The sequence below is a fragment of the Gossypium arboreum genome, chromosome 3 (assembly GCF_025698485.1).
Source record: "Gossypium arboreum isolate Shixiya-1 chromosome 3, ASM2569848v2, whole genome shotgun sequence".
NCBI classification, from domain to species: domain Eukaryota; kingdom Viridiplantae; phylum Streptophyta; class Magnoliopsida; order Malvales; family Malvaceae; genus Gossypium; species Gossypium arboreum.
This window is the reverse complement of record NC_069072.1, coordinates 130,638,195-130,653,217: the sequence shown is the minus strand read 5'-3', so window position 1 is coordinate 130,653,217 and position 15,023 is coordinate 130,638,195. Positions and strand designations below refer to the sequence as shown.

The following is a 15,023-nucleotide window of genomic DNA, read 5'->3' as shown; positions in this document are numbered from 1 at the left end:
TAGGCTTGTAAAACCATATTCTAATAAGAGTGTAGTAAGATTGAAACACTTTATTCTAATTAATATAAAATAAATAGAGTTTAATAAGGTTTAAAAACTTTATTCTAAAATAAAATAAAAGAAGTGTACTTCTATATGGATTTTATTTTTATTTTATTTAAATAAGGATTCAAGTCATTTAATTTTAAAAAATCAAATCTAAAGAAATATCAATTCAACAACCTCTAACCCAGAATCTCACATGTGCAAAATAACTAGCAATTTCCCTCTGCATTTTGATAATTTCCAATGGGCATTTTCTCTTATGAATTTGAGGTTATTACAGTAATCCCACCAGCAAAGATGTTTAAGGCTTGCATCCTTGATGGAGAGAACCTTATTCCTAAGGTTGTTTCTGATTAAGCTTTTAAGAGTATTGACTACATTGAAGGCAATGATGAGCCTGGTAGTATCAAGAAGATTACCTTTGAATAAGGTCAGTTCATTTATATAACTTGAATCATATATACTATTAAGTTGGTGAAAATTATGTGTTTATCAACATGTAGGAAGCCAGTTATTATATGGTGGAAAAGGTGGAAGCATTGGACAAAGATAAACTTGTGTACAGCTACAGTGTGATTGAAGGGAGTGTTTTTATCAATAAAATGGAGAAAATCACATATGAAACCAAGTTGGAGCCATCATCGGCAGGTGGATCCATTTCTAAGATCAGCTGTAAGTATTACACCATTGGTGATTTTGAGATCACAGATGGACTCAAGGCTGGCAAAGAAAAAGCCTTGCAAATACTCAAGGCTGTTGACGCTTATGTCCTTGCAAATCCCCGCCACTAATGAAAATATCCCATTATATTGTAGCCCATCCTCAAAGTTTTCTGATGTATGAATGGAGTTATATAATTAATTTCGATTCTTCTGAAACTCAAGTTTGTTATACTCAACTTCAATATATAATTAATAAATCTTCAAAGATGGAAGATAATGTATTCTTTATTCTCAATGGATATCTCATACAACAAATTTTATTGAATACATTGCATGCACTTTTGTTTATTACAGGCCTCACATTACAGTTCAAGCTTCCCTATAACCAGGCAAACTATGAACTCTTATTAGCAATATAAACTGAAAACAAGAAGTGGATCCTATCATAGAACTAGGACTTTTAGTGGGCATCGGGATTCGCCAGTAGGTAAGCTTCAATGGCCTTGAATATTCCCAAGGCCTTTTCTTTGCCAGCCTTGATTCCCTCTTCCTTGAGCTCAAAGTCACCAATGGTGTGATACTTACTAGTAGTCTTACATACGGATCCCCCATCTGGAGATGCTTCTAGCATTGTCTCGTAAGTGATTTTTTCAAGCTTGTTCATCAACGCATCGCCTTCAATCACACTGTAAATGTACACAAAATTTTCTTTGTCTACTGCTTCAACCTTCTGCTTCATGTATTTGAATTGGCTTCCTGTATGAAGAAAAACACAGTTTTCACCTTTTTCCTTCCAATTAATATATATTTATATATATGATTCAAAGTATAAAGTTACATAAATGAAGTAACCTTCTCCAAAGGTGACCTTCTTGATGCTACCAGGCTCACCATTGCCTTCAATGTACTCAATGCTCTTAAAAGCCTGGGGAAGAATCTTGGGAATGAGATTGTCACCATCAAGGATGCAAGCCTTAAACATCTTGGCTGGTGGGATTGCTGTAATAACCTCAGATTCATAAGTGAAAACTCCCATGATTTCTAGTGATTTGGGATTTGATTACTACTTTGCAGTGAATTTTTTTTTATGTTTACTGATGTACATATCTGATATATAAGGGAAGTATTTATAGTGTCAGCTTCAAGATTTAGTGGTTGTGAGTTTTAGGCCCTTAGAAATCTTGGGTGATTTCTTTATATTTTATGGGATGTTTTGCCATTTAGTGAAAATTTGACCTTCAGTACGAGAAAAACACCTATATTTTTTAACTGATTCCGGTTTGTGTACTTATCTTACTTATGTCTTCAATCAAGCTTATCATAAATGGACAAATTATTGAATCTCGAGAGCAATATTATTGGAACTCTGAAGAAGATTAGAAGGAAAAGAACTCTAAATAGACTAATATTTTGAGCAATCAAAACCTTGGATGCAAGTGCTTGGACTATTAAATTATTGTTGCAGCTTTTATTTTGACATTGTAATCAATATATTATTCTAAATAAGACAGATTTCCGGACATGGGCATGTATCTAACACAGTTATCTTCAATTTTATTATATGTTTCATATATTTAGAGAGTCTTATAAGGATCATATCCCCCACTAATGTCCGGATAACACTAACACAAACACAAGTACCATATACAGGTACTTCAAGAATAATGAAAAGTTTTCAGTGTGTATTTGTTATTTTTCTGGGAATAAAACATGTTGTAGCAAAAGGGTTAATTTTAACCGGATTGGGTCTCAATCAACACTTTTTGCATTCATGCATTTTTTTGGCTATGCTTACATTATCATCTATGTTTCCATCGATTTAGCCTTTCATTCAAAAACGTTCACTCATGAACAAGACATGCCTTTTGCCATCATCTCATGGTTTTGATCCCTAATTAATGGTCAATCAACAGATTCATCATTAGTATAATATACGACAAAGAGTAGAATTATGGAAAACGAACAAGCAGCCCAGATAGAGAAGTTAGAAAAGGCATAAAAGGAATTGAAAGAACAATTAGCCAATTCTTTACAAGAAATGAGGGAGCAAAGGGAGGAGTCAAGAGATGAGATGACTCTGATGATACAGATGAAAAGGAATCTGATCAATGGCAAAGGTCTTGCTGAAAATCCTAAAAATCCTAACACAAGAGGATACCAACACTATACAAATGGTATCGAGGATCCTATATACCCGCCAGGATTTACCCCACCTCATGTGCCACTAGGGGTATACCCACGGGCCCCCCATGATTGCAAGGCAACAATTTGCCAATACCAGTGCTTCAAACCATCCAGTGCAAGGAATGCCTAGTTTGAAGCAGGGGATCGTTCCTTCAAACACTATTGTGTCTGATTTGAATGACCCGAAAAAATTGGAGAAGTTAAAGATTGGCGCTCCGATACAACCCGAGTTTATTGATGCTCAAGATAGGTGTAACACCCCTCACCCAACCTGATCGTCGGATTCAAGTTACGGGATGCTACAATCATTATCGGAGTAAATACGGACAGTTAACATTCAAATTACACACAAATCATACAATCATAGTCAATTTAGTTCATAATCAATGAATACAACTTTTCTTGTGCCTTACACGAGCCTACATATGCTCTAGAATCAACTCAGAATTGAACAAGGACTAATTTGGAACATTTTCAAAATTTTAGATCAATTATATCATAAATAAATCCTTCAACTAATCAATCATGTTATAAACACTCAAATATTATAATATATAATTAAGTTCAATTCTTAATCGAGTTTACGAAAGTTCTTTTTTTGTTGACTCGAGAATGAAATAGCACCAAATTGTAAAGTTTTAAAAATTTAGGACCAACGTCACGTATTAAACCACCTGACGTCACATACTATCCATTCAAAGTTGCGACGAGGAAATGTGGTCGACAAGACAAAAACTCTGTTTTTGGTGAAAATCAAGCTATTTGATACATATTTCAAGCCAACTATACCATTAATCATTTGGTGCACAATTACACATCCATACATGCACAAAACTGACCAAAATTCATCCCAAAACAATGCAATTAACCCATCCCACATCATTCATGCCACACAAGTTGACACCAAATCAAACCAAAACAACTTATTTCAACTTACTTCACATGAATTTTAAACCGTCACAACCAACACTTAACCATTTCATTTCACATTATCTTAGTAATATAATGGTTTGTCACCTTACCAAAACATATACATACTTATACACAACATTAATTTCCATATTCAAAATGGTCATTTATAATGACTTACATATACCGCTTATAATATAATAAAAACATATATTTATGTAAAGTAGACATTAACCTCCCAAATCAACTTTAACTGAAGTTTAAATCAAAACCATCCATTGACAAAATGTCACAAATATATAATCATGTGATAATAATAATCTTAATTGTCTTTCAATTTCTGCTAAACTTCTTAGTAATAATACTGTTATGGTTTCATCCTAAAATTATATATAAAAAATAGTTCTTATAAATTAACTTTTTATATAGAAAATTTTATTAATATAAAACCTATATTTCTATTATTATTTTAATCTAACACTCAACACGGTTTCCTTAATTCAAGGTTATATATAATTATTATACACTAATTTCTTATAATAATATAAAATTTATATTTGTATCATTATTTTAATTTAACACCTAACATAGTTTCCTTAATGTAAGGTTTGACATCAATAATAAATTCAAATATTAATAATTAAACAGATATACTTTAACGTAGTTGATATAAAATTAAGTAAACATACCAATATTTTTCTTGTTTCGGTATTTCCATTTGATTTTCCAGGTTAGTGTCAACAAAACATAAATAACTTAATTGTTAATTCAACCCATCATTGTCTATTTCTGTTGAATAATAACTGTGTTACTGTCGTGAACCTTAAAACATTGCTTTCAAGTATATATAATTGAAAAAACTCAAAAGACTCTTATTACAATGAAAATAGAAATGATGAAATCCAGTGAGACAGATCAATTATAACACAATCGAACACAGTTTTTGGGTAAGACAAAACATGAAACATTATCCAAACGCCATGAGAGTAGAGTTTTAGAAATTGGGATTTGCTAACACATAATTTTCAATAGCTTTCAAAACAAGGGCTCGATTCTCGGATGCTTCCTTGATTTGGAGCATTAGGTCTCGGATGCCAAAGATTATCTCTTGATTCGTAATTATTGAAATAGATACCTATTTGAATTGAGATTTTATTTAATTTTCTCTCCACTCTCCTAAGCTTTAGATTAGAAAATAATAATAATAAAACAAAAGATTTAGGAAACTGAAACAAGGGAGAAAGTAAACCATTTAAGTTCAGCATAGATAAAACTAATGCTGTTTCCGTTGCTGCTTCTTTGAGCAGAGCCATAATCCCATTGCTGGCGTGCTTTACAAATTGCAAATGTAGCGTTTGTTTTTCAAAGTTTTGATCGTTAGAAAAATGGTTTTATTGTTGAATTAATTAGCTTAAGCATGCTTGTTTCAATGTTAAATTGTTTGTCTGATGCAACTACGGAAACTAAATCTTTGTTGGGATGGTGCCTTGCTCCTTTGCATAATATCCCACATCAGGGAGCGTACGTGAGAAAGGCGAGAAGCAGGTTTTAAATAGCGCGATGCTTGACGGAAAAAAGCATACCTTTCTCGGCCTTTTGGCTAAGATCAAGTGTAGTATCTGTTCTTATCAGTTTAATATCTGATACTGGGCCCTTGGCTCACATGATATTAAATTTATTTTTTAGGGGATAGTCCATCACTACAGGGGCTCTTGAGCGTCGCCCAGGCGTTGCACCTCCACCCATTTTCAATTATTCCTGCAAGGTACAAAGTTAATGGCCAATTATGATAAATTAACCAGCTCTGATTAAAAGATTTTTCGGCTCTTGTTCTAAAGTTCCAGGTATGTTGCTTTCAACTTTCACAGATTGTTCTTCAATGGTAAGTTTGTTGTTTTTTCTCAGGGAATAAAATAAAGTAAAATCAGAGTCAATTGAAAATCTAAATTCAAAACGTTGCGGATAATATTCAATATATAAATCTTTATAGATTCAGTAAATAAATTGGATGCTTTTTATTTGTTACAGGCTTCACGCATTTCAGATCAAGCTTACTGGTAATCAGAATAAACTATGAACTCTTTATTAGCAATATGAAGTACATATGAACCACCAACTTCAAAACTCAAATCTAGAAGCTTGATAATTGTTAAAGTGGATGATGCTATCTTATTAAGCATCAGGATTTGCCAGGGGGTAGGCTTCAATGGCCTTGGATATTGCCAATGCTTTTTATTTGCCCGCCTTGATTGCCTCTTCCTTTGGCTCAAACTCACATAGGTTGTAATACTTGCTACTACTCTTGCATATAGATCCCCTATCTGGAGAGGCCTCTAATTTCGTCTCGTAAGTGATTTTCTCAAACTTGTTCATCAATGCATCGCCTTCAATTTCCAAGTCTTCAATCTTCTGCATTGAAGACCCTCATTCTTGTTAAAAACCATCTTAGCAATATAATCTGCTTCTAGGTTCATCTCTTGAGAAATATATTCAAGCTTCTATTGGCCAATGTCCAGCAAGTTTTGTTGAATGTACCGGATACGTGTTGAGGAAGATGTCTTTGAGAAGGATTCCTAAATAGTTCAAATAGCTTCTTAACTATCTGTTTTAATTAACACTCCATCATGCTTTGATTTTTTAAAACCCTCAAGTCATCAAGAATATCCCATAATTCTTTATTGAAGATAGAACACTAACCCAAACTCCTATTGAACCCAAGGATCCAACCCCCCTAATGATATTGCAATATCCCTCTAGCAATAGTCAACCCAGAATCTAACTTCATAGCGCCATCAGTCTTCAGATACACCCAATTACCTTCTTCAGTGGCTAATATCCCTGTAGCTAGTCTCATAAATGGCAATGACTTTTGGGAAGAAATATATTGTAAGATCCAATTGTATGAGCTTTTAATCATCTCATCGACGCTCCACTGATTGCCTTGAAATATAAGAAGATTTTAGTTCTTCCAAAGACACCACACCATTAGGCCAAAGAAACATTGCCAATCCACTTCTCTTAATGAAATCTTGTAAGGATTCCCTAAATTAGATTCAAGCCATTCTTGCAAATTCCCTGAAAAGAACTTGTCTCGCTTTTCTACTAGAATAAGCTGATATCGCACTTCTTTAGCCACAGAACAATCTTTAAGGACAAGAATAACATCATCGAGTGCATTTTCGCACATTGTGCAACACTTTTCATCCCTTATCCCTTGCCTTACTCGTTCTATTTATGTGAGTAACCTTTCTTTAAATGCAAGCCAAAAAAACAACCAAACTCCCTACGGTCCTAGAAATTTCCACACCATCTTCCACATATCATCTATTGAATTCCATGGTTCCTTACTAAGCTATTGATACACATTCTGAACAATAAAGCCCTCAGAAGCAGATCCAATCCAAGCAACTTTATCAGGTCCTACTAAAGGTCGTAGAGGAGGAATACTTGCAATGTAATTGATGATCCCATCTGACAACCAAACCCGAAACATATCCATATTCCAGGACCTATCTTCAGTGACCAATTCCCTAAAAGAACAATCTAAATTCAAGTATAGGAAGGGATGTGATTAACCAAAGGGCCAACTGTCAGTATCCAATTATCCCTCCAATACCTAATACTTTCCCCATTACCTACTGACCAAAATATGTTATTTCTGAGCGCGGGTCAAATTCTAGAAAGAGACCTCCAAAGGAATGAACATTTACTGCGAGATATATCTTTCGGTATGCCTTCTTTAACCCCATACTTAGACCTAAGTACTCGCACCCACAAAAACTATTGATTGATACAATATTGAAGCCCAACTTCAACATAAAATACTAATTTTGGTATTTTAGTTTGTGAAAACCAAGCCTACCACAAGCCTTTGGTTGACAAACCGCTTGCCAACTAACCAATAACACTTTCTTATTGTCCCCAGTCACCCCCTAAATGAACTTTAGCACCAAACCTTCAATTTCATCACAAATAACTTGGGGAATCGTTACAGATTGCATGAAAAAATTAGGGATAGATAGGAGAACCGATTGGGCTAAAGTAGGCCGATTGACAACCAATGACACTTTCCTGTTGTCACCAGTCGTCCCCCAAATGAACTTTAGCACCAAACCTTCGATTCCATCACAAATACCTTAGGGGATCATTACAAACTGCATGCAAAAAATTAGAGATAGATAGGAGAACCAATTGGGCTAAAGTAGCTTGATTGACAGTAGTAGTTTCCTAGCTTCCCAACTCTGAAACTTGTTTCAAACCTCGTCAACTATCAATCACAGAGAACTGTTCGTTACCCTTTCTTGAAAATAGGGGAACTCTAAGATATTTCCCTAGATTTTGTGTCATTTGAAATCCAAGAGTTTCACACAATTTCCTTCCTAGAACTTTATCCACTCCATTAGAGAAAACCACATTGGTCTTCGACACATTAATTCGATGTCTTGAAAAACAAAAAAAAAATTCATGTAAAACTTTCTCAATCACACTTACATATTGTATATCAACTTAACTAAAAATGACCAGATCGCCTGCGAAGAGCATATGTGTAACGGCCTGTTTTTAGTGAAATCGAAACAATAATTTCTTAACCACAAATCTGATGTCGTAAAATTTATTTTAATATATTTTTAATATCTATAGCATGTTAGAATCATGGTATGAAAATTTCGTTAAGAAATTTTACCGTTTCTATGCTCAATTTGTGAAAAAGGACTAAATTTTATAAAGTGCGAAAGTTATGTTCTATTAGCTAAAAGTGCTAAATAGTTATAGAACTTTAATGTAGAGGTCCTTATTGAGTAATTAGACCAATAAATGAGTTAGTGTATGTACATGGATTTCAATTATGAAATTGCCAAGGTTAGGTTGGTATTAGGTGATTTAACAGATAAAAAAATAAAACAAAAAGAAGACCATAGTGTTTACCTTTTTCTCCACAGGAAATTGTAGCAAAATAGGGGTTTTTGAAGTTTAAAAATTCATCCACTTAGTTCCCTTGCATGTAAGTGATCCTTTGACTAGTTTTTGTTGATTTATATGTTTTCGAGACCATTGTAGCTTAATCTAGCTAAATGGAAGATTAATTAATGGTTGAAAGTATAGGGTTTTTCCATTAGAGATTTTTTATTATTCTTGAAGTTTAATAGGATAATATGAGTCTTTGTTGTTAATTAGACAACTTTTGTTAAAGGATTTTAATGAAATTATCAATTAGGGGTTCTTTTGATAACTTCAAAATTTATGTGTTAAATGTATGAAATTGTGGAATGTATGGGCTGTTATAAGCACATATAAGTTTCAGCTATGCTTGGGTGAACTGAAATTTCATGAATTTCATTTTTATGAGCCTAGGGACTAAATTGTAAAGAAGTTAAATGTTAGGGGCAAAATGATAATTTTTCTATAACATGAAATTGGATTGAATTGATTAGAATAAGTATTAAATAAGTTAAATTTGATTATATATATAGATCAACAAAAGCCACGTTCGGAATTAGATCGAGGCAAAGAAAAAGTAGTGGATTAATCGGTCGACTTACTCCATATTAACTCGAGGTAAGTTCGTATAAATAATTTACATATTTATATGCTTTGAGTCAAATATATTTGCATGAGATTTTATTTAATTGTTATGTATAATTATCTAGCACGTAACTGACAATGTAAGACGAATACCGAGCCTCGTTTGAACCCTAGAAATTTGTAGGATACAACTGACTTGTTATTAAAGTTACCGTTTTGGTTGAGATCCTGCATTTGTTGGGGACTCACCATAGTTCGTATGAGCTTATCGATTCACAGCTCGTGAGAGCTTATCGATACTCAGCTTAGAGGAGCTTACCGATTATCGCTCATAAGAGCATACTTGTACAAGAATTGACGGATTATAGTTCAATACACCATGCGTGTGTATCACTTGCGTATCTAACGTCATTCTAAGTAGTTCAACGGGTATGGTCTTATTATGAGATAATACAAGTTCGTTATGAACAACTATAGGTATTTACATGGAAATGGTTCATATTTAGTATATGATTACATGACATAGATGTTACATGTACAGAGAAATCAACTAATTGATGAATTTATATATGATTCTTGGTTTTTATGTGAAAATATGACTAATGTGATTATGGATTGTATGGTAGGCTTTGACCAAATCGAATTGTACCTTGCTTTGAATTTATTACTTAAATTGAAGTAAATTGGTAAGCCTAATTCTGTATTAAACGAATTTACTAAGCTTAATTGCTTACTCTGTTTATTTTTTGTGTTTTTTTTAGTGTTTCGAAAGCTCGCTTGGATTAAAAGTTTTCAGAGATCGCATCACACTATCAAATGTTATTTTGGTACTTTTGACTTTGTATTTTGGGTTAAATAGCATGTATAGGCCTTTTTGGCTAATGATAGCCTATGTGTTTTGTTAAGTATTTAGCCAATCAATTTGGCTTGAATTTGATACATTTTGACATGTAAATATGTAAATAGCCGTGGTATACGATGTACAATTGTCATATGAATGCCTTGACTACGAAATGGTCTTTTGGGTACCACATGGTTATGATTCTTAAATGACATACATGTTAAGTTTTAGGTACAAAGATTGCATATATGTGTTTGACCATTTAGGTAGATATGGACAACATATTTGGTATGAGTTTATATGGCTAATTGAGATGTCTATTAGTGCTATACTTGTATGTGTTGATATTACATGTTGTAAACTTGACATTGGCTGATATTGTATGCCTATTATGCCTTGGTTTTTTGCATACTGATGTGTGTAGGTTGGCACCACTTTGAATGAGAAAAATGGCTTGGAAAATAGTTTATTTTTGTCCACAATGGTAGAGACACGGGAGTGTGTCCCCTGATATTTCATTAGAAACCAAGTCAGTAGCTTCACAAGGCCTAGAACATGGGCGTGTAGCATGGCTGTGGGGTACAAGTCAGTATACCCTTCAATTTTTACACGGCCTAGCATACGGGCGTATGAGGCCATTTCGAAGAGAACACGGCTTGGCTCACGAGCGTGTGGCTTGGCTGTGTGACTCAAGTCAGAGAGTTACACGGGGTCAGACACGAGCTGAGACACGGCTATGTGATCTCGTTTCGAATGCATACACGGCCTGACCACACGGGTGTGTGTCCCCTGCACTTTGAAAATTTTCCATGTTTTTTTTTTTAAATTTCTTAAGTATCTAGTTTAGTCCCGAACCATTTTTAATGTTTATTTGGGACCTCGAGGGCTCGTATTAGGGACGATAGGACTGAAATTGAATGATGTTTGGTTTGCATGAGAAGGATATATGTTGAATAAGTGATTGTTTAATCTATAAGTCTAGTAATACTCTATAACCCTATTCTGACGTCAGGTACGAATTAAGAGTGTTACATTGCTAGTATCAGAGCTACGGTTTAGTCAATTCTAAGATTAACGTAGTGTGTGTAAGTCTAGCTATACATGCAATTTATTAATATGTGTTAGTGTGACATCTCCTAACAATTTAAATCATGTTTTTCATATAGTAATGGATCCTAATCGAGCAGATTCAGATGATGTTGAAAGTAACGCGCCAGCCTCAGTTCGAGAGGTAGCATCGTCTGGGTCTAGACCCAATTTTGATAGTCAGGGAGGAAATTCTAAGGAAGCCTTCTTCCAGATAATGAATGAATAGTTCACTAAGTTTGTCCAGACGAATCTGACTGCTTAACAACCTTCACCCCCACCTTATCCCCAACTGATTCCCGTAGCTCATCAAGTTCTAGAACCAGTACGTATGAATAGACCACCAGCTGATAAAATTCGAAAGTGTGAGACTGAAGAGTTTAGCGCTACAGTTGATGACAACTCTGAGAGAGCTGAGTTCTGGCTTGAGAATACAATTCGAGTTTTTAATGAACTGTCCTGTACACCGACTGAGTGTGTTAAATGTGCTGTGTCTCTTATGAAAGATTCAGGTTATCAGTGGTGGAATACCTTGATATCTGTAGTGCCAAGAGAACGGGTCACGTGTGAATTCTTCTAGATCGAGTTTAGGAAAAAGTACATAAGTCAATGATTTCTTAATAAAAAGTGCAAGAATTTCTAGACTTGAAACAGGGTCGTATGACCATAACTGAGTACGTAAGAGAAGTCGTGAGACTAAGTAGTATGCCCGAGAATGCGTATCCACTGAAGAAATTATGTGCAAACGATTTCAAGATGGGTTAAATGAAGATATCAAGCTTTTAGTCGGGATACTTGAATTAAAAGAATTTGTGGTTTTAGTCGAAAGAGATCACAAAACCGATGAGCTTAGCAAAGAAAATAAAAAGGCCAAATTTGAAGCTAAAGATTCGAGGAAGAGATTTACAGGAAAGTCTCATCAATCAACATTGAAGAAATCTAAAGAACATCACTACCGTTCCACTCTTCCTGCAGGACATTCTTGTCAAAATAGATATGCGAGACACTTCAGTCTTAAACCTCAGGCTACATCCGTAGCTACGTGGGTAGTGTTAGAAATGTTAGACCCGAGTGTAAACATTGCAACAGGCCAAATTATGGCGAGTGTCGGGTAAAGAGTGGAGCATGTTTTAGGTGTGGTTCATTCGACCATTACCTTAGAGATTGCCCTGAGAAGTCTGAGAAAGGAAAATCTCAAACCGTGAGGCCAAGCAATACAACACCTAGAGGGAGACCACCTCGAAACACTAGAAATATGAGTGGTAGTCAAGGTGCTATGAGGAATACTACAGTGAGATCAAAGGCACGAGCGCCAGCCAGAGCTTATGCCATTCGCACTCGTGAAGATGCGTCAGCACCAGATGTTATCACCGGTATATTTTCTCTTTATAACACTACTGTAACTGCTTTGGTTGATCCTGGATCAACTCATTCATATGTATGTACAAAATTAGTGTCTAGTAAGAGTTTACCTATTGAGTCCACTGAATTTGTGGTTAAGGTATTGAACCCCTTAGGTCAATATGTTCTAATTGTTAAAGTTTGTAAGAATTGTCCTTTGAGGATTCGAGTTTACATTTTTCTAGCTGATTTAATGCTTTTACCATTTGATGGGTTTGATGTAATTTTGGGTATGGACTGGTTGACCTTACATGATGCGGTTGTTAATTGTAGACGAAATTTTATTGTATTGAAATGTCAGAACAATGAGACTCTTAGTATAGAACCCGATGATTTGAATGGGTTACTTATCGTGATATCAGTTATGTTAGCGTAAAAGTATGTGAAAAAAGGGTTGCGAGGCATATCTTTCATATGTATTAGATATGAAAGTGTTGAAATTAAAGATTGAGGTAGTGCCAGTTGTTTGTGAATACTCAGATGTTTTTCCAGAGGAATTACCCAGGTTGCCACCAATCAGAGAGGTTGAATTTGCTATTGAGTTAGTACCTGGAACATCACCGATATCGATAGCTCCGTACAGATTGGCTCCGAAAAAGTTGAAAGAGTTGAAAGCTTAGTTGCAAGAGTTAACGGATAGAGGTTTTGCACGACCAAGTTTCTCGCCTTGGGGTGCACCGATTTTGTTTGTAAAGAAGAAAGATGGATCAATGAGGTTGTGTATTGACTATTAATAGCTTAACAAGGTTACGATTAAGAATAAGTATTCTTTGTCGAAAATTGATGATTTGTTCGATCAGTTGAAAGGAGAAACAATATTCTCAAAGATTGATTGCGATTCGGTTATTATCAGTTGCGAGTTAAAGATTCAAATATACCGAAAACTGCATTTAGGACCAGGTATGGGCATTATGAATTTCTTGTTATGCCGTTTGGGTTAACTAATGCTCTGGTAGTATTCATAGATTTGATGAATTGAATTTTTAGACCGGATCTGGACAAATTTGTCGTAGTGTTCATTGCTGATATATTAATACTTTCTCGAAATGAATCTAAGCATGTCGAGCATTTGAGGATTATGTTACAGACTCTGCGTGATAAACAACTATTTGCTAAATTTAGCAAATGCGAGTTTTGGCTCCAAAAAGTTAGAGTTTTGGGACACATGGTATCAGTGAAAGGCATTAGAGTTGATCCGAGCAAGATTTCAGCGGTTGTTGACTGGAAACCACCAAGAAATATTTCCGAGGTCAAAAGTTTCCTGGGATTAGCGGGCTATTATCGAAGATTTGTTAAAGGTTTCTCAATGATAGCTACATCGATGACTTGATTATTGTAGAAAGATGTAAAGTTTGAGTGGTCTGAGAAATGTAAACAAAGTTTTAATCAGGTTTTAATTAGTTGAAAGCATTGTTAACCGAAACACCAGTTTTATTTCAACTTGAGTCGAGAAAGGAGTTTTTAGTTTTCAGTGATGCGTTGTTGAACAGATTGGGTTATGTTTTAATGCAAGAAGGAAAAGTTATAGCATATGCTTCCAGATAGTTAAAAACACATGAAAATAATTATCCGACATACGATTTGGAGTTGGCCGCAATAGTATTTGCGTTAAAATTTTGGCGACACCATTTATTCAGTGAGAAGTGCCATATATTTACCGATCACAAGAGCTTGAAGTATTTGATGTCTCAGAAGGATCTGAATTTGCGACAACGAAAATGACTCGAACTATTGAAAAACTATGAGTTAGTGATTGATTATCACCCGAGGAAAGCAAATGTAGTCGCGGATGCTTTGAGTAGAAAATCTTTCTTTGCTCTTACAACAATGAATACACGATTGAGCTTGTCTGATAATGGTTCAATTTTAGCTGAACGAAGAGTTAGACTAATGTTTTTACAACAAATTTGCGAGGCTTAGAAAAGTGATAATGAATTTCAAACTAGAAGAGTACAGTGCGAGTCGACTACTAATTCAAAGTTTCAGACCGGATTTGATGATTGTTTGTTGTTCTAAGGTAGAGTTTGTGTGTCGAAGAATCCCGAGCTTATACAAAAAAATTTATACGAAGCACACAGTGGCAGCTTGTCTATTCATCCAAGGAGTACTAAGATGTACACTGATTTAAGGCAAATGTACTGGTGGTCAGGTATGAAACGTGACATTTTTTATTTTGTGTCGAAATGCTTGATTTGTCAACAAGTTAAAGCTGAACATCAAGTGCTTTTGGGATTTTTACAACCAGTGATGATACCGGAGTGGAAATGGGATAGAGTTACGATGGATTTCGTATCGGGATTACCTCTGTCTTCAAAAAAAAGATGTTATCTGTGTCATTTTAGATCGTTCGACGAAATCCGCACATTTCATTC

General features: G+C 34.9%; 1 protein-coding gene, 1 long non-coding RNA gene and 2 pseudogenes across 2 annotated transcripts; 3 read left to right on the top strand and 1 right to left on the bottom strand.

Moving 5' to 3' along the window:
* The first annotated feature begins 288 nt into the window (after positions 1-288).
* LOC108475184 (major strawberry allergen Fra a 1.05-like) lies at positions 289-836 on the top strand (annotated as a pseudogene).
* Positions 837-1,167: 331 nt separating this feature from the next.
* On the bottom strand, positions 1,168-1,743 carry LOC108475743 (major allergen Pru ar 1-like). The gene is made up of 2 exons (XM_017777732.1): positions 1,560-1,743; positions 1,168-1,463 (listed from the first exon to the last, which is right to left on the bottom strand). Exons 1-2 carry the CDS (start codon positions 1,741-1,743, stop codon positions 1,168-1,170), a joined length of 480 nt encoding a protein of 159 aa, XP_017633221.1.
* Positions 1,744-5,379: 3,636 nt separating this feature from the next.
* LOC128291023 (U2 spliceosomal RNA) lies at positions 5,380-5,498 on the top strand (annotated as a pseudogene).
* Positions 5,382-10,402, top strand: LOC108474686 (uncharacterized). The gene is made up of 4 exons (XR_008280438.1): positions 5,382-5,565; positions 5,829-5,857; positions 9,272-9,356; positions 10,085-10,402. It is a non-coding gene; the product is annotated as an uncharacterized LOC108474686 (long non-coding RNA).
* Positions 10,403-15,023: the final 4,621 nt, after the last annotated feature.